Below are 26,708 nucleotides of genomic sequence, written 5' to 3' on the forward strand. Positions count from 1 at the left end.
TGCAACGTCTAGTAGGCTGGCCTATATCAACACCATAGCCTAATGTTGGTTTAAACCGACTATAGGCCAACGTGTCCCAAAACGGTGTTATTAGCGTATATCACGTCTATAACCATGAAGATAGCTTAATTTTAATGGGCTAGGCCAGTCAGTCAATAGCATGTGCTACAGGAAAGCACAATCAGATTTACTGCATCAGCTTCAGAAATTGTGAAGCAAGGGGGCCAGGTTGGCCAATGAGAAAAGAGAACAGCTAGCCATTTTAGATCCTAGTTTAAACCATTGGTCTAAGCATGGTTCACAATTTGGAAGCCTTACCTATTCATTCAACCAGTTTGAATACAAAAGACATCATCCACCCTTGGTGGACAATCAGCAGGAAAATATCATGTGAGGGGGTCACTAAATGACAGCAATGCTGACAAAGTAATCATATTACTTTGTGGGAAATCATTACAGTACTTCCATTGTGGAAGTAAACATTTTAATGATTTCACATGCGGGCCGGATCCAACACCTCTGAACTAAAATCCTGAACTTTCCCTTTATCATATAGTACAGTTTAACTGCATATTGTGTTTGTCACAAATAATTCCTCTTTTCCATAATGCATTTGTGCAATAAACAGTAACACACCCAAATAGAGCTACAGTTTATTTGTTACAAATTCTCACATTTGTCAGCAGCCCACTACGTAAAATATAAGGCATTACATTGTATTGCGTCTGCGTACCATGAAATAACCTCCCTTTCCAATGTCATACAAAAAGGACAGGCAAAAGGACAACAAGAAAGTGATTGCACTAGTTGCTGCACGTTTAACGCACAGGCAATTCCCCTTTTCAATAACACTGAACCGCTGCATGTTCTGGGAATGTCAGGACAAATAAACAAGTTTCTGACACAGCCAGAGACTCCAATTGATTGTTGGTTCCAAAATAATAATAAAAAAGGCATACAATATTAAAACACTTCTGAACTCCCCCATCCCTTAACAAAATGATCATTTTTGACTACAAACTAGAGTAAAAGAGGGGGAAAAAAGGAATAAGTAAAATAATGACGGCATTTTGGAAAGTTGTGGAATGTTCATTCGGTCTTAGACAGATGTCCCTTCCTTTGATTGCTCGGGCTCCTCCTGGTGGAGAGAAAGTACCAAAAACAAAGGACTTTAAATAATCACTGTCCAGAAACATAAAGACAATCTGATAAATAGTAACAGTCTAAACCACTGACAACTAGGGATGGGCGTATGTACAGTATACCAAAATATCGTGTTCTGACATGTTATTCAGCTTTTAACCACACCTCTAAAGCCTGTTATGCACCTTAAAAAAAGGTACATCACATTCCAAATTCATGGACATTAATATGGAGTTGGTCCCCCCCCCCTTGCTGCTATAACAGCCTCCACTCTTCTGTGAAGGCTTTCCACTAGATGTTGGAACATTGCTGCGTGGACTTGCTTCCATTCAGCCACAAGAGAATTAGTGAGGTCGGGCACTCGCAGTCGGCGTTCCAATTAATTCCAAAGGTGTTCAATGGAGTTGGGGGTCAGTGCTCTGTGCAGGTCAGTCAAGTTCTTCCACACCGATCAAGACAAACCATTTCTGTATGGACCTCGCATTGTGCACAGGGGCATTGTCATACTGAAACAGGAAAGAGCCTTCCCCAAACTGTTGCCACAAAGTTGGAAGCACAGAATCATCTAGAATGTGCACTGTAGCATTAAGATGTCCCTTCACTGAAACTAAGGGGCTTAGCTCAAACCATGAAAAACAGCCCCAGACCATTAGCACTTTACATTGGAGTCGGTAGCGTTCTCCTGGCATCCGTCAAACCCAGATTCGTCCATCGGACTGCCAGTTGGTGAAGCGTGATCATCACTCACGTTTCCACTGCCTGGCGGCGAGCTTTCCGACGCTTGGCATTGCGCATGGTGATCTTAGGTTTAGGCTGCCGATCTTAGACTCCCCTGACGAACAGTTCTTGTGCTAACGTTGCTTCCAGAGGCAGTTTGGAACTCGGTAGTGAGTTTCACAACCGAGGACAGACGATCCCGTTCTGTTAGCTTGTGTAGCCTACCAATTCGAGGCTGAGCCATTGTTGCTCCTAGACGTTTCTACTTCACAATAACAGCACTTACAGTTGACCGGGGCAGTTCTAGCAGGGCAGAAATTTGACAAACTGACTTGTTGGAAAGGTGGCATCCTATGACGGTGCCACGTTGAAAGTCACTGAGCTTTTCAGTAAGACCATTCTACTGCCAATGTTTGTCTCTGGAGATTGCATGGCTGTGCCCAATTTTATACACCTGTCAGCAACAGGGGTGTCCACATACTTGTGTATGTATACATAGTGTAAGTCTTTATACCAACTACTGAGAAGTGTGTAGGAAATGCGTAATTTCCTATGTTGGAATCAGCAAAGTGCATACTTCTTGGATCTGCAGAGCATTAATAAAGGCCCATTATACTCTGTTGAATATAGCCACATACCACCAAAAGAGTTGAGCCCCCTACCTACACTGGCATTCAGTTGAAACCTAAACATGGGAAAGGGGTTTTCCATAAAAGTGTCTACACCCACACAGTGTAGGTATAGGAGCTGTGGTGCGCCTGCTAAATAAGGTGGTGCAGTGTGGTTGGCCTACCTTCCCAACAAGTTGGCCCTTCAAGGTTTTGACGGTGTCCCGCTCTTTGACGAGCTGCTCCTGGGTGGCCTTGAGCATCTGCTGGAGCTTAGTGGCCGCCTGGCCAAGGTCCTTGGTTAGCTTCTTCTCTTTCTCCAGCCTCTCCTGGATCATTCAGACAACACACAAAATAAAGTTATTCTAATTCTTAAAATACTTATTTAAATATCAACGGAGAGGGGAGGTAGCCTAAAGATTAGATAGGTAGACCAGAAGCCAGAAGGTTGTGGTATTTATTGTGAAATTACCAATTGGAAATTATTTGTACTTTCAATCATTGAACCAAACTGGTAACAATTGTGACCGAGAAGTACTAATTGAGAAATATTTACTTTCTAGGTAATTAGTGGGGCAATACACCAATTTCTTTTTTTTACTAAAAGCTGCCGGTCTCACAATGGCAACTATGAATTTGGGATTTGGCATAAAGCCAGTAATTTCCCACCACGCAGTGGGGAACCATCACAGCCAAGGCCTAGGGATTTATAAAAATGTATATTATTTTTCATCCTTACAGTATTTGTAATAATATTCTGACTTAATCTCTTCAGTTTGTGTTAGAAAGAGAAGGCTTAATACTGAATATCGTTTTTTTGGCGTTCTCTGGCTAGGCCTTTAGAAGCTGGACAGAAGGCCTCTGCCATTCAAATGTATTAGAGCAGAATTTTGGAGTGACAGTGGAATGAACCAATCATGTTGACTTGCAATGTGTGGGCCTTTTTTAATATATTTTTTGATAGAGAGAAGGCCTAGACATGTTACTACTGAGAGTGCAAGAGGTAATGAATTCATAATGGTTACGGCAATACACTAATAGGTTATCGTCTGCCAGAAAAACTTAAACAGAGAACAAGAGAAAATAACCAGTGTTGCAAGCAGTAGTTTTCCCACGCTAACGCTAGTAACGTTAGCTGCAATGGGAAGTAATAGCTGGCTTATTCATTTCATTTGGGACCTGAAATGGTTGTGTTTTTGTATTGGTATGATTTTATGGGTCCTACTGGAGTGAATGAGCTGCTTAATCGTTAACATTATTTGATGCTGTGAGACTGCTGTCGCCTGTCTATATGTTTGACCAAAATTCTCTCCTGCAACGCAGTGCACAGGCATTAGAGCCGCTGTCCTTTCAGCATCATGAGCCTGTCACCTTTGATGTGACACTTGTCGCTATTGGTGATAGTGGTATTGGCTACTATAAGTTGTGTAAACAGTGCAATATTTTAAACTTTTTGTCATGTGTCCATGCCGGTTGTCGCTGTGTGTGCGGCAGCCCAAAGCACAGCCAGGCCTGTTTGGTTAATTCCTAAAGTTATCAAAAAGTATTGCCCCTTCCTTCACTAGAACGGCCCGATTACAGAAGATATAATGTTGGGCGCATTAAGTGATGCTATGTTTTCAGTTAATTTCTAGATTTTTGGGGTTTGATAACATATTGGAAGATTTTTGGTCCCTCTGAAGGCCTAGGTCCTATAGTCACGGTTCGCCACCACCACACTAGCAGGTCCAGTTTGGTGTGCCATTACAGAACCATGTCGGAGTCTGTTGATAGCTTAGGAAAGCTGCTGCCGACTCAAATATGCTATCTAATAGGATGACCTATGAAGTCCATGTCGGTGAGAGAGGTAGAGCGTAAAGGAATAAACGAAGACAGGGGTAAGCACCTTGACTTCTCCTGTGGAACAGTCTCCTGCTGCCTTCATTTGGTCCATCTGTGTCTGTAGGTCAGTCACACACTTCTGAGCCTGCAAGGGGAGCACAAAAAGATTTGAGAACAAAGATTAAATAAACAGTCTTAGAAATAAAAATGCCATTGGCAATACATCCCAAATATAACGACTGATTGTATCCAAAGGATGTGGTGATATCCGAGGAGGTTCGGAATAATATCAGAATGTCCAATTCACATTGGACAATAAAGTTGTACTGTATTGTATGACCGATGGGTCACGAGAGAGCTGTTTGAGTTAAAAAAGCTGTACGATTTCTGTTCCATACTGTGCTCAACCAGATGTGATCACTGGTGCCCAACTAACGATGAAAGATGCAGCAGAAATACTGTGGGAATGCATTAAGTAATAGATTGAAACATTGAATCAATAAAACACTTATCTAATGTTTATTTTTTTTAAGGACATAGGAATTCTAACCTTACATGTTTATTTTTGGACAGCACAGCTGGAAATGTAGAGATGGAGACAAAAGGGTGGCCGAGATAGGGCTCCAACCCCCGTTGACAGGGGTATATGTGGTTGGGAGTTTAGACTTCTACATCAGTCTCCGGCACATCTATCCTCATTCTTACCATGTCAGTTGTATGCTCGCTATATCTTGATTTGAACTTAGTTTCAGCAGAATGTCATTATTATGACTTACCTGGTCAAAGTCAACGGCCAGCTGCTGTCTCATCTCTTCCTCCGTTTGCAACTTGTTTGTAACCTGCTCCAGCTGGGTTTGGACCTGAGATAATACACACAAAACAGGTCAGTCAAATCACCCCCCCAGATAGATCACATTGGGGGGAGGTGGGGTACTGTAGGACACAATGTGGTGGCGTATGGGCCAGCCCCACTACAGTGTGCAGAGGTTCTCCCAAACGGTTAGGTTAGAACAAGTAGACTCCTGAAGGGCAGTTTCTGGTTCAGGTGAAACAAGCAAGCTGCACTTGTCTTCCAAAGTGGTCCGTTACGCAATGTACCAAACAAGCATCAACAAAGACAACCTCACTCACTACTGAGCTCTGGCATTTTGAAAAATACATTTGAAGGGTGCTAGCGTTTTGCCGCCCCCCCCCCCCCCTCCCCAAAAAAGTATTACAACAGCCACTGGTGCAGCACCTCAGAGCATAGCACAACTCCAATGTCAACTCAGTAAGCAAGGGACTTGCAAACACACACACGCATACAGTTTCATGCAAGACAACGAGTTAAAATAGGGATTTCGTTGCTGTAAAACATTTGTTTTATAAAGCACATACAGTGTGGTTAGTGTATAGCAAAAGCTGCTGCCTTTGAGAACTGTCAGACTGAATAGATGTGGTGGGATTCTACTGCCTCTGATTTGAATGAAGTCAAATATGTGTCATTGTATACGGGCATAATTAGTGTGCCATCATGCCGCACATTATTATTTAAATACGGATTGGTCTCTAATATGCAAGTGAACACTACATTGGTAGGGTGCCCTAGCCGAATCCTTAAAGGGATATTACAGGCAAAAATTAAGATGAGCACCACAAATCTGAAAATGACGCGGTGCTTATCGTTTCCATTCAGGATTGCGGCTTGTAGTCAGTTCGATTAATACATTCTGAGTCTGATAGTTCTCGGCTAGCTTGTGCAGGGTGCACCCCGTCGGTCAGGCACCCTGACCTGTGTTGACTCGGAGGCCTCCTGGCTCTGCACGTGCTCCGTCGTCTCGCTCAGCTGCTGTCTGACCTGCAACAGGAAGCAGTCTGCCGCTCAACACAAAGGCAATGTCGCAATGCTCCAATTATCTCTCCTTCCTCCCAAAGTGTGCACGTGTTCACTTCTTCAATGATTTGAAAAGAAATGACTGGTATGAGAAATATGGTGTTAACTCCCACTAGCCAATGCTTTTAGATTTGAAGGATGTAGTGAACAAATGCACCCTTCAGGGGGAAGGAAATATTATTGGGATGCACCCAAAGCCCTGGGTCTCCCTCAGTAGGGTGCTTTTACTGAACATTGCAGATAGAAATACCACAAATTGAGCTGCCATTAACTCTACACATCAGAAAGCCATGTCTGTTCTCCACAATGTCCTTCTATCAGAACATTCCATATCGTTGCACCCTTCTGAACTCAAACTTCTGTTCACAGAGGCCGAAGAGCCTTGTTGATCATTGCCCCCCTAAGGGTGCAATACAGTTGGTAGAAGTGACCACTAATACAAGATCAGATATTTTTCATAAGCATAATGGCAAAGGTTAGTGTAATCTGATCCTAGAGCTGTGGTTGAGGGAAACTTCTACTTCAAGCAGAAGGTCAATAGTAGATTGCTCATTTAAGCCCCCAAACAGCGGAGTCCATCACTGCTGGAGTGGAAATGGCATAATTTTATGGCACTAAAATGGCGACTGGCGCGTCAAACTTACCACAGAAAGTTCCTTGGCCTGCTTCTGTGCTTCCAATTGGGCCGTCTCCAGCCGACTCTGGGTCTTCGTTAACAAGGCCTTCAGCTGCAAAGGCAAACAAGATGTAGACTGTAGCTACAAGCAATCAATGGACACCCAAGTAGCAAAAAATGCATACAGGTGGATGTTAACGATGTAAAAATCTGGGTTTAAACAACTATTGCCACAGTTGGAAGACTAGCCCCTGGTGGGCTAAAAGAGATCCTAATCCAAAATAAAATCTATGAAAATAAAAGGCAGACTACAACGTGACAATGACAGAGCGAAAATATTTTCAACCTGAAAACATCATGACCCAGGTGTAATGGCGTGTTTTGCCTACCTGGGCGACCTCCTCGGCGTAAGTCTGGCTAAAGCTGATGGACTCCAGCTGTTTCTCCAACTGGGCCTCCAGAAGCATCACCTGCTCTTTCAGCTGCACAAAACACAGGATAATAAATCACTTTTTAATATCAAACTAAAAACAATCAAAAAAGGTCTCATTGGTTTACTTGAGTCTGTGACTGGAAGTAAATCCGACATATTAAAGTTTAGATTGAGCTCTGTACACACCCATCCCCATTACAATACCGGTACTAAAGCTCTACCTGGTCTGTACTTTCATTGTTCATCTTCATATCCTCTGCAGCTTGCTGCAACACCTTCACCTGATCCAAAGCCTGCAAGACAAAATTGCTTTTAACTTCGTATCAAGTCATCTTATAGGAAATCTCGTCTGCTGCTATTCAGTAAGACCAGAGAGAGAATTTAAGAAAAAGAACTCACTGCTTGCCCTTGCTCCTCAGCCTCTACAATTTTGAGCTTCCACACATGCTCCTCTTCCTCCACACTCTTCTGAAGGTCTTTCAGCATGCCCTCCTAAAGGAAGGGTGATAATGTGGGAATGCAGTTATCTTACATCATAATACCTACTTCTAGGTGCAAAGCAGGAGTACAAGTATGTTAGTGGGGCTAGCGATTCTTGCCTGCTTAATTTAATAAAGCTTACACATTATTCATGTCACTCCACCTTCTGTATTACACATTCTATTCCATATAAAGTGCACATAGTAGGATATAGGGTGCCATTTTGGGGACACACGAGGGTTTTATCACAGACACCAAAGTCAAGCCGTGTCCCCCTCAAATGGACTGAAGTTGGATGGAAAGTCAGGCGTTCACACGCAGGACCATGGATTGACTTACCGTTTCAGCCAGGACAGTTCTGTACTGCTCACACTCCGCCTGTAGTGTTTTCTGAGACTCCTCTGCTTCTCCGAGTTTTGACAAAAGCTCCTAAAGAGAAAACAAGCACACAGTCATGACTGTCTGGGGATCATCTGAAACACCAGGGCAGGAAAAGCCAAGAAGCACTTTTGTTGTCTGTTTCCAGAGACAAACATGTAAGTAATGGTCAGCAGTAGGCAACTAACTGTCTTGATATAGCAACAGGTGTAGAGGAACCTCTACTGGTATTTTGAAGCTGTCCAACCTTACAATAATGTTGGTTACTTCAAAATGCAATGCATACACTATACCAGGGTAAAACACAGGGTCCTCACCTCAGAGTCTGTGGGTTGCAAATGCTCTTGCTGGACTTCTTGGCTCTGTGGAATTTCAGTAGCCTGTGCTTTCTGGATGAGTAACTCCAACCAGTTATTCTGTAATTAGTAATTGAGGCATTTTAACTACAGATCTGGGGGAAAAAATGGCTGCTGGTGTAATCATGTTTAAGGGGAATTCCATTTACATTGGCAAGTTTCCAGAGTGATTTTATTTTCCAAATCCATTCCTGCTAACATAATATATTACTGACCACTCTGTTGGTAACGTTTGGGTATATAAATAAGGAATGAGCTCCAATTCAGACTAGCAAAGAGTATCCACACTGAACAACAAGCTTTGTGGCGGAGAATAATAATTTGAAAAACAATACACCTTCCAACTCCAAGTCTGTGTCGGCGATTGCAAACCCAACTAACTTACCTGCTCAGCTTCTAAAGAGACGTCAGGGCAGATCATCTGAAGAGCCTTTTGAGCTTCTGTCTGGAACGAGCTCAGTGCTTCCTCGGCTACGTGCTACAAATAGACGCAAAGTCAAAGCATCATGAAAGCCATCCAACACAAACCGTATTCACAACAGTGTTTGTCAATGGGAGTGTAGCCAGAGTATTTAGCTAGAGTTCAAACAACCTTAGTGCCAGACATGTTGCTGTCTTTGAGCATTTCATTCATGAAAACTTGAATTTAGTTCCAATTTTAGCCATTCAGATAACCTTTTTGGAAATTCAGAAGATCCCTGACCTCCTATTGGCCAATATTGATCAGGAGGCAGCACGAAGCAGAGCGCATGTATACACACACGACTCTGGGTGTTGCATGCCACTGACCTGCGCACCCTTCGCCACAGCCAGTCTTTCCTCATTCAACTTCTCAGCAGCGGTCAAGGCTTCCATTGCCGCCCAGTTCTTTTCGCGGAGATCCTGTAGGGTAGAGCAGATTTCAGCTAAGCTAACACAGTCAAGGGGCAACAAGCATACCTCTTTGAGCAACGCAAAACCCTCAAACCATTAAACTTACATTGCTTTTGTTCCTAACTTGTTCCATTTCCTCCTTTAGCCTTTGTAGCTCCTCTTCCAGAGATAGCATCTGGGAATCTCTCTCAAGGCTGAAAATATAACACTCATTAGGAGGGAAGTGGGAAAAGTCCATATCAATTCCAGTACCAGTTCAGGAATTGAAATTCATTCCTATGGGGAAATACCATGTCCAATTCTACAGACAGGAATAGACCCCCAACCCTGATTAGATAATGCATGCACTATGGGGTCAAATAATACACCTCAAGTGCTTAAAGACTTAGGAATGGACACATACCATTCAAATGGTTGTTCCGCTTCGGTCTCACTTCCAGACTCCTGTGTTAGGGAATTGAAAGAATATGCATTGTTCAAGATGCCAATGGTTACGTTTTTCATCTGACAAAAGCACATTGGTAAAACTTACATTTTACACAGTACGTCTAATTCTAGGCCTTACAGAGTAAGACTAAATCTTAAACAGTAAGGCTTAACACCAAGCACACACACACGTGCGCATACACAGGAGAGAGAATAGAAGACTTACAGCGTTTGCACTCTTCCCTTGGTCCATCTCCTCTCTCAGCTGTTTGAGCTCTTCCTCTAACGAGGCCACCTGGGTCTCCCTCTCCTTCAGACTGCTTTGAAGCTGCTCTGTGTCTGCTGGGCTCTTCACCTGCACAACAGATTCAATACAATTCAAATAACTTTATAATACATTTGTCCCATGAGGGACCTTCTGATATGGAACATATAGTACATAGACAAATATAGGATTGTAAGAGAGCAATGTTGAATTTGAACTCGAAAGTTGCCAACAGGTTTGCTAATTTACAGCATCAGTGATCTTCACCTCCATCTTGGCTCTCAATGTCTGCAGTTGCTCTTCGAGGGACGTCACGATGCTCTCCTTTTCCTTAAGGCTGACATGGAAAAACTGAGTTATTAGGTTGTGATACAGTAAGACAGACTTATTTAAAGCACTACATAGTAGACAGGGCTAATCAATTATTGTCCTAGAGGATCAAAACTAGGCAAATGTTGAATAGAGCTGATGTGATTTCTTATCCTTTGCGTGTACATAGTGTTACTATCTGAACATTACACAACATTGTGTTCTACTGAACACTGCCCTGGTTTCATTCTTCAGACTTGGGACACCAGGTGAGTGAACTCACTGTCTAGTCAATGATAAACTGACCAATTAACAAACACAGGCAGTACTTCTTCCCTAGAAGGCCAATAATTGAATAATAGGCTTGTCATTGGAGATTTGTGCGTACCGGCTAAGTAAAGTGAATAGTTCATAATAGTATTATAACCGGATAGAAATAGCAGATTCCTCCCATACCTGTTCTGTAAGAGTTCGATCTCTGCCGTGTTGTCTATCTGCACGTGCTGTTCTTGAACAGGTGATTGCTCCTCCTCTTCCTTCACACTGACGTGCCAGAAAAACAAAACTTTATGTTTTTAAACATTTTATGGAATGACATCAGATTCTTGACCAGATTTGATAGTTTTTGGTTTTGGGTAGGGATCCTTCCCATTTGTTTATTTATTGGTCTACATATGTCGATAAAGCACCAGTAAGCTTTATTTCCCGAAGAGTGGGAATTCCAACTTTTGTAGAACAAAGACTGTAGTATAGTTAGAGACAGCCAGCTAAGTGAGATAAGGCAAGATGTGTAACAATAGCAGTGGGGAGCAGAATTGGAACCCACAAGGACACGGTTGTACACATGCGCTGAGGACCGCGGCGCTAACCACTTGGCTAAACCAACCCCAGGCTACATGGTGTCCCGGTAAAAGTGAACATACCCGTTGACCTGTGGATCCTCAGTCTGGGAAGATTTCACCAGCTCCAGTTCAACCTTCAGCTGTTGGAGCTCCTCTTCTAGAACGGCCACCTGACTTTCTTTGGTTCTCAGACTGAAAGAGGGAGAGAAATAAATATCCCCATTCGGTAGAGAAAGTTGGATACGGAGATTCGATACATGGTATCTAACAGAAATATGACTCAACGTACCTGTTCCTTAGCTCTTCAACCTCTCCGGAGTTGTCACCCTGTTTAGAAACAAGATGGATAGACTAAACCGCTGACCCACAAGGAACCCCCCCCCCCCCCCCCTTCAAGCTAATGAGCGGTCATTCTAACAATGTAATTAATACATTTCATATACAGTTTATGCAACAAAAAAGTTAAGGCCTTATAAAAATGTGTTGTAATGTTACATAACAAAATAGCATTTGTATTATTTTATGTTACTGTAGGTAGGCTGTGTGTAAAAAAAAATTAAGTCAATCAATTTTATTTGTGGAGTGGCTTTCTTACAACTATGAAACGGAAAACATGTTGGAACGCGGTAACAGCTTCTTTTTATAACAAAAAAATTAAATAACCCAAACACCTAGACGCACGTTCGTCAAAACTTGCTTCAAATTATGAAAACATCATAGCCTAATCATTAGTGCCATGTGTGCGTGATAAAGTCAAAATCAGCAAGCAATAATGGCATTATAATGAATATGTTTTCTGCTTGCGATGTAAGGGATATGCGCTCAGTGTTTACATTTTGTGCTGATAATCGGCCCGTGGCACTGTCGCCGGCTTGTTCTATCCAAATGGGCGTGGTCCCTTACTCTCTCCTGCCTCGCCGTTTTATTTGGTGGTGGCGCGGACACCTGCTCAGTGCGCACCATTCTGGATTTTTTTACACTTAGGTGTCTGAGTTGTAGGCTGAAGCTCAGAATCAGAAGAATAATCAGACACGTCATGATTCATTTCTTCCACACCATAAATCGTTGTCAGATTTTGTAGCCATTCTTGGTCTTCTTGCCATTGTAAATTACGCACGCACTTACTGTGTACTCCAAGAAGACTGATAAGACTGCTTGGATTCGGTGGACTGATATAGGGTACATAGCATTTTGAAAGTATTTTTTTTCCTTCACCTCAAACAGCAAGTAAACAAAGTCTGTTTTTACATCCATTGAGAATGACAATAGTTCAACATAGAATATTTGAAAAATCTTTCCAGCAAATTAATCTGTTTAATCATTAGGCCTACACTTAGTGTTTAATTAGCCTACCAATATTATAATTTTTGTGCATTAAACACCTCAATTTCCCCCAAAACAACATTATTTGCTTGCAATACAGTTGATCTACCACCAGAAGTTGTGAATACTCATGATCTGATATTTGAGTGGAGATGCGCACACTTTCGTCCAAATTTCAAGAATAGGTAAATACCAAACTTCGCGGGAAAACTGGCTCAGTCTTTTTGTGTGCATGCACCTTTGATAAATGAGATCCCTGAGCTTTGACAAAACAGGTAGATCTGAAAGTATTGGAATTGTAAGCAATATGGGTACAGCTCCACCTGTACTCTGACAAGTGGAATGTCGGCCATCTTGCTTACACCTATCCAAATCATTTCCGATCTACAAGACTGCTTAGGGGTTGATTTGGAATTGGGTCTACTGCCTAAACTATTTGCAGCTGAGGGAAAGAAAAAAAACAGGCCCTTGGAGATTACATTGGTCGTCACAGTCTCCTGCTCCTCGGGGGGGGGTTCTATGGGAGACTCCAGTGGGGCAGCCTGCTCCTTGGCAGCCTCCTCCACAGCTGACACTACTGCCTGTTGGGCCTTCAGGTCCTCCAGCTCGGCAAAGCGCTCCTTCAGCTCGGCCTCCGTGGTGGCCATGCGCTCCTGGAGCTCTGTGGAGATCAACGTTTTATTCAATTCAAAGCCAGAGCCTAGTCAGACACCTTTTTATAAATCCACACAAAAAAGGACAAAAAAAAAAGGAGAAATTTGCATGAATCTAAATAATAAGGTATCGGGAACATAGCTGTGTGAGAGGGACATCTCTCCCACTTAGTGCAAGGGTTTTCCTGTGATGGTTAGTGTTAAAATAGAGGTTAGAGTGACTGGGTTAGCGAGACTAGCATGTTATCATGTGGTCAAGGTATGTAACCAGTGAGAGGTGGGTTCCACTGACCGGCGAAGGCTTTGGCCTCCTGTTGAGCCTGGTCTAGTTGGGCCTGCATGGTGTTGCTGGTGTCCTGGGACCTCTGGAGCTTCTGGCTCAACCCCTCCAGCCTCTGCTGCCAGGCTTGCTCGCTCTTCGCCTGGCACGCCTGTGGATGAGCACGGCAACAGCTTATTATCATGTGCAATGCATCTATTATGCATGCATATTCCTTATATAAGATATCTGGGTCTGTTCCAGAAAGCTGTATCAATGAGTTAGCCAAAAATGCCTTGAAAAACCTTAAATCATTGAGAAATATAGACTTAAAATATTTGACAGCAACAACCAATATACATATTTAGATTTCTTAATCAACCAGGAAATAAAAAGCTATTTGTGGTTGCTTAGCAAAGTTAGCTGGCTAATATACCTGCTTTCTGGAATACCCCACTGTATGACCTGGGCCCGGTTTCCCAAAAGCATCTTAAGGCTAAGTTAATCGTAAGAACATTGGTCCCAAAACCATTGTTAAAGTAGCACTTAAATGCTTGTTAATAACCGACTGCCTTAGACCACGTGTAGAACAGCTAAGTGAGCCTTTAGAAAATAAAGTCTTTCCGCTAAACATAGAATCAAGACGTTTATCGGTTTCTCGGTGACCACCGATAACTTCAGAACGAAGTGGACTACAAATACAACGCTGCAAAGGATAAAGAGATGCTTCATATTCAAACCGAGATGAATGCACCAAAATATATATATACAGACAGGTACACCACACTAGTCAGGGAGTGACGTGGCCATGGCTTGCTATATAGAGCAGGCAGACATCGAGGCATTCAGTTACGGTTTGATTGAACGTTAGACTGGGCAAAACGAGTGACCTAATCGACTTTGAGCGTGGTATGATCGTCGGTGCCAGGGCACGCCGGATCCAGGATCTCAGAAATGTCCACCCTCCTGGGCTTTTCACACACACGAGAGTGTCTAGGGCTTCCCGAGAATGGTGCGACAAACAAAAAACGTCCTGTGGGCGAAAATAGCTCTAGTTGATGAGATGTCGAATTGCAATAATCTTGCAACCTAACAGGCGGGCCATAAACAGACAAATAACGGTGCAGTACAACAGTGGCGCCAACCTGCCTGGTGTCAACGGTACAGGCTGGTGGTGGTGGTGTATGGCCGTCCAAACTGCAGCAACTACACGATGCCATCGCGTCAGCATGGACCAACATCCCTGTGGAACATTTCCGAATGTAGAATCCATGCCCCAAAGAACTCAGGTCTTTCTGGAGGCAAAGGGGGGTCCGACTCTGTACTAGATGGGTGTATCTAAAACGGTTCAATCATATTGACATCAATTTCATGTTCATTCAAATCGGCTTCTATTTTGCCAATTGTAGGCTACCGTCTTGTGCCTCAACGTATTTCATGACGTGTAACGTGTGCAATGAGCTGTGTATTATTATAGGGTAAGCATTAGAATAAGCCACCTCAATATTTGCAGACATAGGTGATAATACATCTATAGGAGCTAATCCATCGTCAGCATTGTGGAATAATTTGTAATGTTAAGGTAAGATTTCAACGGAGAATGCTGAACCTTTCCATCCTATCATGCTCCAACGACGCACCTAGTGAAAGTTCTAGCCTAAAAGAAATGTGAGATAATGCCTAGATGCTTCTTATAGTGGAGATCAAGTTTATAAATTGCCTGGTTAGGTTGATGAGACAGTGGATTGTGCAGTCAGATGGAACAGAGTAAATATGCATTTTAACATCAGATTTAGCCGGTGGTAACTTGTGGAATAGACACCGGCTGAAATGCGGTTTTAACCAATCAGCATTAGACCCACCCGTTGTATAATATGTCATAACAGCTGACAAAGTGCCATAAACTGTTATATGGTCATAACACAGAGACCTGATGTGACATACAGTATATTGCGTTATTTTATGGCTGGTTATGACACCTACATAGTGTCACAACCCACAAAACCTACCACACAAGGCAAAACATTCCATTACACCATACATGTGTCAACAGTACGTTTGTTATATATACACATTTAAAATAAATGTACCATACTAAATGAACATTGTAATTGCGCACATATTGATGTAGGACAAGACACCCTCTTTTTGACTGATGATTGACATAAGGGCATGTATGTAATAGGCCTATATGATTCTGACCGTCATAATGCTTCGTCAGTGTATTTTCTTCATCCAAGTAAAGTGACACAGGACGGTCATAATATTTCATGACAGTGTCATACTTTATTTTCTACAAGTTCTTTAAAATAAGAAAAAGAAAAAAAAAGTGTGACTAAAGAATTCATTACAACAAAAAAGAATTTAACAAACTTTCAAATGAAATAAATTCTTGGCAGAAACGTTGACACTTAATTAGGTGTCATAACCATCCCTAAAATAACGCAATATAGGTCTCAACAGGTGTAGAAATATGGGTAATGATAGTGTTATGACCATATTTTGACAAGTTATGCCAGCTGTTAGGGCATATTATGACAAGTGTTACTGCGGAAATCGACTCTAGGGGGTTAAGTAGTTTGTAGTAGTTGTAGATTAGTTGGTAGCCTGGATGTCAGTCTGTGCATGCTCAGTCAACTCAGCTGTTGTTTGACATTACATCGACAGGAGTTGACAAAAGCACAAACCGACTGGAATCAAAGCTAGAATTTTGCAACGGAGTATAGAAACACGATAAGTGAAAAATAAATGTTTGTCTCCATTCTAAAAGACGTATGAATAAAGGTAGTAAGGCACACTGTAGCAAAACAGAATGGAAAACTAAAATATCTGTAATTATGCAACACATTTAGGTATTACCTCCATATTTCACTCAAATTTTCTCCCTACTTGAACACGCCTCAGTTGTCCACATCTGTTCTAGATTTTAAAAAACTGACTGTCCTTAGTCCCAAATTAATTGACACCCATGTTCTCATGCAGTGCACAGATGCAGGTGAACTGAATTGACTAAAGCCAATTGACTAAAGCCCAAATCATGATGCCGAGTTGTTACATTCTCAACTTGTTTTGCACTCCAACTTTTAAAATCGTACAATGCATACTTTTTCCCCTTCCAACTAAAGATAAAACATGAGGAAAGCAAGGCCACACCTCTTTCTCAACTGTTGTCCTCCATTGTGATTGAAAGGTTATAGGTCACTTGGTGCAGTGGCGATTGGGGGGGGGGGGGGCAACTTCACCCTACTCCGCTCACCTTGAACTGGGCAAGTTGCTCCACTGAAGCTGCCACTTTGGCCTCCAGCGCCTTCCTGTGCTCATCGTCAGTCTGCAGAGCTTCTGTCCTCTCGCCCAGGTCCCGGTTCAGACGAACACAGTCCTGCCTCAGCTTGGCCAGCTCCGCGTTCTGCCTGGAGGGGGAAAGAGAACAGAGGGAGACTTGTCAGACTTGATGAATTTGAGTGTGGCTAGGACAGTTTGGCATATGCAGTAACTGTATATCTCAGTTGCTGGTGTCCAAGAACGGACATAATTGATGCTCTTTAGGCATGTTTTATTTCTGCATTATGTTAATACTTAAAATGAAATGGCATGCTAAGCAAATTGTGATACATATTGAAAATGCTAGATAAATCATGCTCATTTTTGGAGTCGCTTTACCATGTCTGTACAAGTTAGAATGAATTATTTATCCATCCAGCCAGCCAATACACCCACTTGTACCTCATACTTTATAACAAAAAAGAAAACAACATTTCTTATTGGGAAAAGTCCAGGTAGTTCCACCCTATTTTACTCAATTTGTTTACATTGGGTGCCCACTGAACAAGACTCAGATTTCCCCATTAAATAGAGAATAGGAGTTGTATTGTTAATTTCCCCATCTACCTGCTCTCGGCCTGGCTGGTGGCCTGATTGAGGGCGTCTCTCAGGATGGAGTTCTCCTGCTGCAAGCGGGCCAGCTGAGCGACTGGGCCATTGTCCAGTTGCTCCTGCAGGCTCACTATCTGTATGGAGGTGTTGGCAAAAAACATTTACATACATTTTTTTGCAGACAGTTAATAGTTTCTCATCTTGTCTGCCTTATACTTTTATAAACAAGTCCAACACATTTTTACCTAGGGGTCACAATATGTCATTACTGTCAAATTCAGAGGCTGCTGTCAATATCACACAAAAAGGAAATGGTGGTAGCAGCAGCTCCATATTCAGTCAAGCACAGGAACATTGTGGAACATTCAGATGGAAACACTGTAGAACAGACATGCCTCTGATGTGGAGTCAGGACTCAAGTCAGCTCTATTCATTGCATTTCTGTCAGGACTGTTCAGTACGTTTAATCACTCCACCCGAACACGACCCTGACGTTTATGGGGTCGTGAACTGACCTTGAGGTTGAGCAGCTGGGTCTCAGCCACGTGGTCCTGGGAGGAGGCCTGCATGCGAGCCTGGAGGGCAGTTATCTCCTGAGTGTGAGCACTCAGCTCTGAGCTCAGACGGGTCTCGACCTTCGCCATCTTCGATTTCTCTGCGCTCAGCTCCTGTGTGGGCATTGGGGATCGTTAGTGACATCAGCGAAAAACACTTGGTTAAAGTCGGTGTCCTGGGGTGCACATTTTTGTTCTGCCCCTTTTTTGGGGGTTTGTTAATCTGTTTCTCTTCCTGAGTGTTCCAACAGGCACAGTGTGAGCCAGTGGCATAAATACCACAGGAAGATAGTTACTGTAAGCACCAGCTACCAAATCCTGGCCTACTGCACTGAGGCCAAGACCTGTTTAAGATGCTACCTAGCCCAGCACTAGTACAGTTAATTAAATTCATCAACTTATCATCATGCGGTTTCATTAGTCGAATAAGGTGTATTATATTGTACCCTGTGCCTGGAAGTCAGTAGGATGTTTGTTTAACCAATTATCTCTCCTTCCTCCCAAAGTGTGCCCTTCATTGATATGAAATTACATTACTGGTATAAGAAAAAAGGTGGAAAGTACCCAGTAGCCCATCCCTCCACCAATCAAATGCTTTTAGACTTGTGTACACTTCAGGAAAATTAAGATATTATTGGACCCGTGGTCTTTTACCTTGGTGAGCTCCCTCAGTCGATTCTTGGCGGCGGTGACACCCTCCTGCTCAGTAGACAACTGCTTCTCCTTCTCCTCTAGCTGTTTCTTCAGGGCAGCCGTGGGATCCCCCTTCTGAGAGGCCTAACCAACAGATACGACACAAGTTCACCACCATTGATCGGCTACAGTTGATGTTAAGACAAGCCAGAGAATGACTACACCCCAAATAGCAACCTATTTGCTATATAGTGCACTACTTTTGACCAGGGTCCACAGGGCCATTTGGGACACAGCCAATATAATCTCTGTTGGGAAATATCGGAAAAAAGGTGCTTCCAAAACTACTAGGAAAAATCAACTTTAGAATATTAAAATTTGTTAACAAGTGTGAAAGGCTAGGGGGGGGGGGGAAGCTACAGTGTTCTTACTTGAAATGTTGCTAAGCTTAATTAATTCAGGCTTCTACAGTTTAGAAGTGTGTGTGAAGACAGTTTGACTCAGACAAAATATATTCCATGTACAATCATGTCTGAGTCATTTTAACCGTAGCCAAGGTTTCTCAATCTTGTCTCAGAAAACGCCTGTTCCTTTTTATTTATGCATGTATACAGTGCATTCGGGAAAGTATTCAGACTCCTTGACTTTTTCCACATTGTTACGTTAGCCTTAGTCTAAAAATGATTAAATAGTTTTTTTCCCCCCCTCATCAATCTATACACAATAATGACAAAGGAAAAACAGGTTTAGATTTTTTAGATTTTTTTTTACATAAGTATTCAAACCCTTTACTCAGTACTTTGTTGAAGCAACTTTGGCAGCGATTACACCCTTGAGTCTTGGGTATGACGCTACAAGCTTGGCACACCTGTATTTGGGGAGTTTCTCCCATTCCTCTCAAGCTCTGTCAGGTTGGATGGGGAGCGTCGCTGCACAGCAATTTTCAGGTCTCTACAGAGATGGTTCAAATCTGGGCCACTCAAGGACATTAAGAGACTTGCCCCGATGCCACTCCTGCATTGTCTTGGCTGTGTGCTTAGGGTTTCTGTCCTGTTGGAAGGTGAACCTTCGCCCCAGTCAGAGGTGCTGAGCGCTCTGGAGCAGGTTTTCATCAAGGATCTGTACTTTGCTCCATTCATCTTTCCTTCAATCCTGACTAGTCTCCCAGTCCCTACCACTGAAAAACATACCCACAGCATGATGCTGCCACCACGTTTCACAGTAGGGATGGTCATAACATTTACATTTACATTTAAGTCATTTAGCAGACGCTCTTATCCAGAGCGACTTACAAATTGGAAAGTTCATACATATTCATAACACTTGACATTCAGGCCAAAGAGTTGAATCTTGGTTTCTGAGTCTGAGTCCTTTAGGTGCCTTTTGGCAAACTCCAAGCAGGTGGTCATGTGCCTTTTACTGAGGAGTGGCTTCCGTCTGGCCACTTCACCATGGAGTTCTGCAGAGATAATTGTCCTTCTGGAAGTTACTTCAATGTCCACAGAGGAACTCTAGAGCTCTGTCAGAGTGATCATCGGGTTCTGGTCACCTACTTGCCCAAGGCCCTTCTCCCGCAATTGCTCAGTTTGGCCAACTCTAGGAAGAGTCTTGGTGGTTCCAAACTTCTTCCATTTTAGAATGGAGGCCACTGTGTTCTTTGGGACCTTCAATGCTGCAGAAATGTTTTGGTACCCTTCCTCAGATCTCAGCCTCAACACAATCCAGCAGACATTTTTTGGCTTGGTTTTTGCTCTGACATCTACTGTCAACTGTGCGGCCTTATATAAACAGGTGTGTGCCTTTCCAAATCATGTCCAATCAATTGAAATTACCACAGTTGGATTCCAAGTTGTAGAAACATCTCAAGGATGATCAATGGAAACAGGGTGCACCTGAGCTCAATTTCAATTCTCATAGTCTGAGTACAAAAGGTATTTTTTATTTTGCAAATATTTCTAAAAAGCTATTTTCACTTTGTCATTATGGGGTATTGTGTGTAGATTGATGAGGATTTTTTTTTAAATTTAATACATTTTAGAATAAGGCTGTAAAATAAAAATTGAAAAAGTCAATGGGTCTGAATAGTTTCCGAAAGCACTGTATGCCTGCATTTCTACTAAAGGGAATGCGGAGGTGACTTGGCCACGAGCCACTGTTTAATGATTGCGTGTGTCAGTCAGTGTCATTCTGGAGAGGAATACTGTACCAGTTGCCAGGAGTTGAGGCCAGCCTTGACACTGAGCACTTCGATGAGCCTTTGGGCCTCTCCCTCGCTGAATGTCATGCTGCTCACAGTAGACAGTAGAGTCTTGTATGGCAGGAGGAGGGGAGCATCAGCAGAGTCGCCGGCAGCAACCACTACAAGGAGAGAGAGTGAGTTAGGGAACTCCCTGGCACACATATCATCTATGTCAGGGGTTACAGAATTACTACTTGCCTATCATTTGGATGACTTAATAGTTTATAAATTGAATAATAAACATACTTTTCTATAACTTGGATGGTTTACTTTATTACTTGGATGAAAGACCAGTTCTTAACTTCGATGAATTACTTGATTGTTTCTTACTTGTATGAGTTACTGTAGACTAGTAGTAAACAAAAAATAAGTTGGGGATGGTTAGAGGGGGAGGTCTTGGGAGAATGAAGGGCCATGTGATCTTCAATTCTATACTGAACAAAATTATTAGAACGCAACATGCAACAATTTTGAAGATTTTGCCGGGTTACAGTTCATAAGGAAATCAGTCAATTTAAATAAATGCACTAGGCCCTAATCTATGTATTTCACATGACTGGGCAAGCTACCCCATGGGTGCCCCCCCTCTGACGATTCCGCAGGTGAAGAAGCCGGTGTGGATGTCCTGGGTTGGCGTGGTTACAGGTGGTCTGCTGATGTACGTACTGCCAAATTCTGTTTGATGCGGCTTATGGTAGAGAAATGAATATTCAATTCTGGCAACAGCTCTGGTGGACATTCCTGCAGTCAGCATGCCAATTGCATGCTCCCTCAACTTGAGACATCTGTGGCATTGTGTCGTGTGACAAAACTGCATATTTTAGAGTGGCCTTTTACTGTCCACAGCACAAGGTGCACCTGTGTAACAATAAGGATACAATCTTCACTGTCAGTGATGTAAACAAATTTGTGCACAAAATTTGAGAGAAATGACCTTTGTGCTTTAAGGAACATTTGTGGGATCTTTTATTTCTCCTCATGAAACATGGGACCAACACTTTACATGTTGCGTTTATATTTTTTGTTCAGCATAGATGACATAGGGTCTAATCCACAACCAGAACCCATTGCTTTCAATTGACCTTTCATCATAATATCAATGCATCACTAGAGAGACACTGTGCTAACAACTTCCTCTAGGAATGCAGAGGTTGTTAGCAGGGCTGGGGTAAATTACTAATTCAATAATTGAAAAAAAGCACATTTATTTTCAATGACTTCTTGATTAACATAAAAAGGAGAATCTATTCATGTTAAGTTTTTTAATTCCTAAATGTTATATTAAATAACTTCCTGAATTGACTTAACTGAATTTGGCAAGTATCCTAGTGGTAAAGAGTGTTGGGCCAGTAACCGAAAGGTCGCTGGTTCAAAACCGAGCCAACTAGGTGAAAAATCTGTCGATGTGCCCTGAAGTAAAGCACTTATTGATCTTGTAAGTTGCTTTGTATTAGGGTTAAGAGCGTTTGCTAAATTACTAAAATACAAAAAAAATGTACAATGTCATTCGAATTGACCCCAATCCTCATTTATAGAGTACATGAATTGCAATAGTTTTATATTAAGAGTTATCATATAAATAAAATAAAGTAAAAATGTGATCATAGCAAATTATTTACTACCAACCTGGCTCAGCCTTTGCTTTGGATTTTTTCTTCTTAGCAGGTGCCTCAGCCTTGAGCTCCTCTGCCTTGACAACGGGTGCGGCGGGAGTGTCACTAGACACCAGAGTGGGCGCGGCAGTCAACGGGGCAACCTCAATCGCCACAGGTGGCACGACCATGACAGGCACTTCCTTGGCGATGGTCTCCGGGACAATGGTAGGCTTGGCAGGGGCCGGCGCCACCTTAGCCACCTTCTTCTTCTTCTTCGGGGAGGGGGCGGCGGCCTCCATGGCCACTGGGGCAGGGGCAGCACAAGCGACCATGACAGGATCCGGTGTAGCAATGGGCTCTGGTTCAGGTTCAGGCTCAGGCTCGGGGGAAGCGAGAGGCTCAGGTTCGGGTTCGGGCTCGCTAGCAGACTCTCCGACCGGTTCTGGGAGATCCCCGTTGGGCCGCTCTTCCTTCTTCTTGGCTTTGCTTTTGTTCTCCAACGCCTTCTTCTTCTTATTCTTCATAGAGAGCTGGGTCTGGGCAGACTTGCCCAGCTCATGGCGGTGCTTGGCCAGGGCCTCCTCGTACGATGTCTCCTTCATGGAGAGTGTGGAGACCAGAGCGATGCCGATGGCGGAGACTACCATGAATCCACCAAAGACCATGAAGCCGAGGGTTTGGGGGTCGTAAACGTCCATGTCTTCTTTTTTTTAAATCTTGTCCCTCCGCAAAGCCTAGCACAAAAAAAGTAGAGGTCGCGATTAGCTAGGTGTCAAAGGATGCGAGCCATAGTCATCAAAAGTCACAACATAATGTTTAGTAAATTGGTTCAATAACGGCCAGTTCACGATTTAGTTTTTCCCCTCTCAATATATTTATCAACCACCAGGGTGACATTTCACAGAGAAGGATCAATGAGTTAGCCAGCTAACTTCGGTAACCACTAAAATATAACTCCTATTTTTCTGGTTTATCAAGAAGGATGATCTACGGCGATATAAATTAAGAAAACATGTGATTTCAGAATATTTACAAGAGTTACACAAGCAAAAATAAGTTGATGCTGGTAGCAAAACTTCCAAAAATGTGCTCGCTCATGTGTAGTAATGTTTAAAAGCCTTAATTTATTTAGAAAAATGTGTTGGCTGGCTCACTGATCTAATATATTACAATGATCAGTCAAATAGGAAGAAAAAAAATCACAAGCAGGAGTAGAGATGGCACGCATGAGTGTCTCGCAGAAGTTGAGAAGTTCATACCAGTAGGCTATTCGTCCCCTGTGGTGCAGGAGATGACACACACGAAAGGCACTAATCACAATAAATATACATTTTACTGAATCTGTAACCCTTTGCATACTTTTCAAAATTAAGTAATTGATTATCAACCTAATCTAACAGTCACCTACCTATCCATTGATGAATTTATTGGGATTTTATAACAGTAACCAGATTCTTATAGTTTAGGGTTAGGCTTTCTTGTTTTAGTGGCTCAGTTTTGGTAGGAGTCTTCGAGGAAAGGTTAACATTGAGGGAATAATGTTGAGGATGGGCAAAAATAGGGATAGGGTCTATGCGTCTCACACATTCCAGTCACTACATTGGTAAAGGTGGACCAAATGTTGCTGGGTAAAAACAACAATCTCTCCATTGCTATACGACCAGCTCCTGAACTTCTAGTAGGGTTAAAGAAAAACAGATGTCTGAGAAAAGCTTCACAGCCCTTAATTTCTCCCCTGGACAAAAAGCTCTTCTCACAGAGGACAGAGAGTTCAGCATGCAAATTTTCATCCACAAGAGAACTCATGTTACGCTACACCCCCCTTCCCATCTACATTCATGTAAAAAAATAAAAAGCACTTTGTCTCCAGTTTGCAGAGGATACACCTGTACGCAGTTGCACTGCACAAATTCCCTATGAGTTACTTGACCAGGAACCATTCCGGAGAAGGACTCCTTCAAGAGTGGGCTTTCAGCTACCCATAGGCCTGAGAGGCAATGCTGACTCTATACAGTAGATAAGGTCTGTGTACCAAATGGTACCCTATTCCTTATGTAGTGCTCTACTGTTGACTAGGGCCCTCTGTCCAACAGTAGTGCACTACATAGGGAATAGTGTGCCATTTAGGACATAAACAAGGCCTTCGGGTGAAGAAAAAAATGCTGACTCTAAAGGAGTGAAGACGTCCATGCTTTCTCCCTCTTCAATAGTCAAATGCTCATAATCAATCGGAAACCAATAGTAGCAATCTTATGGAATACAAACATTTGGGTATCCATTCTGAAACTGATACTTTGGGATAAAATGCTTTAGTGTTGAATTGAAAATTACTTGACAAGGTGATTCGGAGACATTCGATCAAACTGAAATAAACTCCTAAAGGAGCCAACAGTTGATTTACATCAACATTAGCCTATAGATAAAATAGGGTCACTGATCAATCTATCGGTTTTGCAATAGGCAACAACTAGTCATTCTAATAATGCTATAAAACAAAAGCGAACCACGTGGGTGTGCACTGTGCAGTGTCTAGCTACAGATTGTTACACCAGATAATGTGATTTAACAAAATATTTTTGGTGTCCATTACTGGGAGTTGCACAGAGAATTTGACCAACCTTAACTTGGCAATACTATTTTCATTCTCGATTTGGCCAAACATGTATCTCCTAAAATGTCCGTGTTCAGTTGCAGATGGTGGGTTTGAATTTAGAAAATGCTCCGTTATTAAAACAAAAATGTTGCTCCATGACGTAATCCAACAATATGTACGCGCCATCTTGTCCAGTTCAAATCTTCTCTTAGATCAAGACAGGTGAGTCTCATCATGACACTTTGGGGTGGACCCACCTGTCTCAATCAATGGTAGAAAATTATTTGTACTACACCAAACAGTACCTAACCTGTAACTCCCAGTAATAGATACCAAAAATCATTGGATAAATCACATTATCTGGTGTAACAATCTGTAACTAATCATTCTAATGTAAAAATGCCCAATGTATCTCAAAATACACTGCAGACATTTACCCTAACTGTAGATAATGCTGAATTCTCGAGAGTGTAGAAGGGGCTACGTGTCTCTACAAACAATTAACCCCTTGTGATGTACCCCTCTTGTTATGTAACAAGAAGAGAACAGTTGCCTTAATGTTTCTACCTATAGTCTACTTGACCACTTGCCAGTTTCACAAAGCTTATTGGCACCATACAACTTTACAACTTACAGTACCTCAAATATGCTACTCATTACAGTTAAACAAGTAATCATTTAAAAGAGTTGTAGAGAATATTATTTTGAATAGGTTTATGCAGTGTTAAAACGTTTCACCACAGGCAGGTCTACAATAGACCATTTTCCTTATTCTCATTATGTAGTGTTTTAAATTTTAAAACATCTAGCATCCCCTCCACACGAAATAAATGTCTAGCATCCCCTCCACACGAAATAAATGTAACTGGCCAATTTGTTTTCGTTGTCTCTAGCGAAGAAAACTTAACTCCAGTGTCCAGTGTCCTTAGCTACGTGTCCTCCAGAGACGGCCTACAACCATCATTAGAACCCGTTGATTGATCACTCATTGACCGCAGCATCTCAATGTGTTTGATGTTGAGCCCTTTAACTCAAGAATATGAGCGAGGAGATAAGGCTACCCCAATACCATCAATACAGCCATTAAAATGCATCTCAATGCCAAACTTATGATATTTGACACGTCACTTGGTTAGACTACGTAATATTAAAAATATATATACATTAGTCTGGGTCTACAGATGCAGTTCATTAGAATAGGGCACCAAAAATGAGTAAAAAGTAGGCTTAGGCTTCCCCAAACATTAATCAATACTGTCTACTCTTTCAAACGGAAAAGATCAAGCAACATTGTATCACGAAAAGTAACGATAGTTCCGAAGTCAAAGTTTCAAGAACATCATTTTTTTTCTCTCAACGTGAAAAATTATCAATTCATTTTCCGACATGCATTTGTCTATTCGTACGAGGCTGGGTTACGATACAACTGTTCCTTACACTACGCTCAGTTAAGACCATTTCCTATTCTTTTAAATGATTCATAATTTTTTTTATATAAAGAATCTCTTACCCCGACCACCAATGTTCACTCTTTCTGAATAGCCGCTGAGTGTGGAGTCGTGGCACTTTCTCTGAGCTGGCGAACAGCCATCCCGTTGCCCAAAAAACTAATTTCAAAGAGCGATTTCATTGGGTAGAGGGAGATCAGTCAAAGGCATTTAAACTAACCACGTCACTTTTAGGGTTTCAACTAGTTACCACAGCCACAAAGTCAATATATCACAAAAAAATCATGAAAACAAATATATATTTTCTGGTCTTAATTTAAGGTTAGGGTTAGGCATACATTTACGGTTGAGGTAAGGGTTAGGTTTAATCTCAGATTTTAAAAAGATAAATGGTAGAA

General features: G+C 42.2%; 1 protein-coding gene across 4 annotated transcripts; it reads right to left on the minus strand.

Annotated features, from left to right (window-relative positions):
* Positions 1–639: 639 nt before the first annotated feature.
* On the minus strand, positions 640–26,496 carry rrbp1b (ribosome binding protein 1b). Of its 4 annotated transcripts, none has more exons than XM_071387605.1 (29): positions 26,373–26,496; positions 22,301–23,003; positions 20,642–20,793; positions 18,457–18,579; positions 17,764–17,916; positions 17,264–17,382; positions 16,632–16,785; positions 13,409–13,547; positions 12,943–13,124; positions 11,430–11,467; positions 11,222–11,332; positions 10,755–10,841; positions 10,257–10,326; positions 9,951–10,079; positions 9,702–9,742; positions 9,405–9,492; positions 9,215–9,307; positions 8,811–8,903; positions 8,387–8,485; positions 8,031–8,120; positions 7,611–7,703; positions 7,433–7,504; positions 7,168–7,260; positions 6,807–6,890; positions 6,061–6,126; positions 5,066–5,149; positions 4,354–4,434; positions 2,654–2,797; positions 640–1,138 (listed from the first exon to the last, which is right to left on the minus strand). In XM_071387605.1, exons 2-29 carry the CDS (start codon positions 22,965–22,967, stop codon positions 1,100–1,102), a joined length of 3,384 nt encoding a protein of 1,127 aa, XP_071243706.1. In that variant the 5' UTR covers positions 22,968–23,003; positions 26,373–26,496; the 3' UTR covers positions 640–1,099. The 4 variants fall into 4 exon arrangements, with proteins under 4 accessions (XP_071243706.1, XP_071243697.1, XP_071243721.1 ...); XM_071387596.1 differs by having other exon boundaries at positions 6,807–6,914; XM_071387620.1 differs by lacking the exon at positions 6,061–6,126.
* Between the last annotated feature and the right edge of the window lie 212 nt (positions 26,497–26,708).

Source organism: Salvelinus alpinus, chromosome 2, assembly GCF_045679555.1.
Source record: "Salvelinus alpinus chromosome 2, SLU_Salpinus.1, whole genome shotgun sequence".
In the NCBI taxonomy this organism is placed as follows: domain Eukaryota; kingdom Metazoa; phylum Chordata; class Actinopteri; order Salmoniformes; family Salmonidae; genus Salvelinus; species Salvelinus alpinus.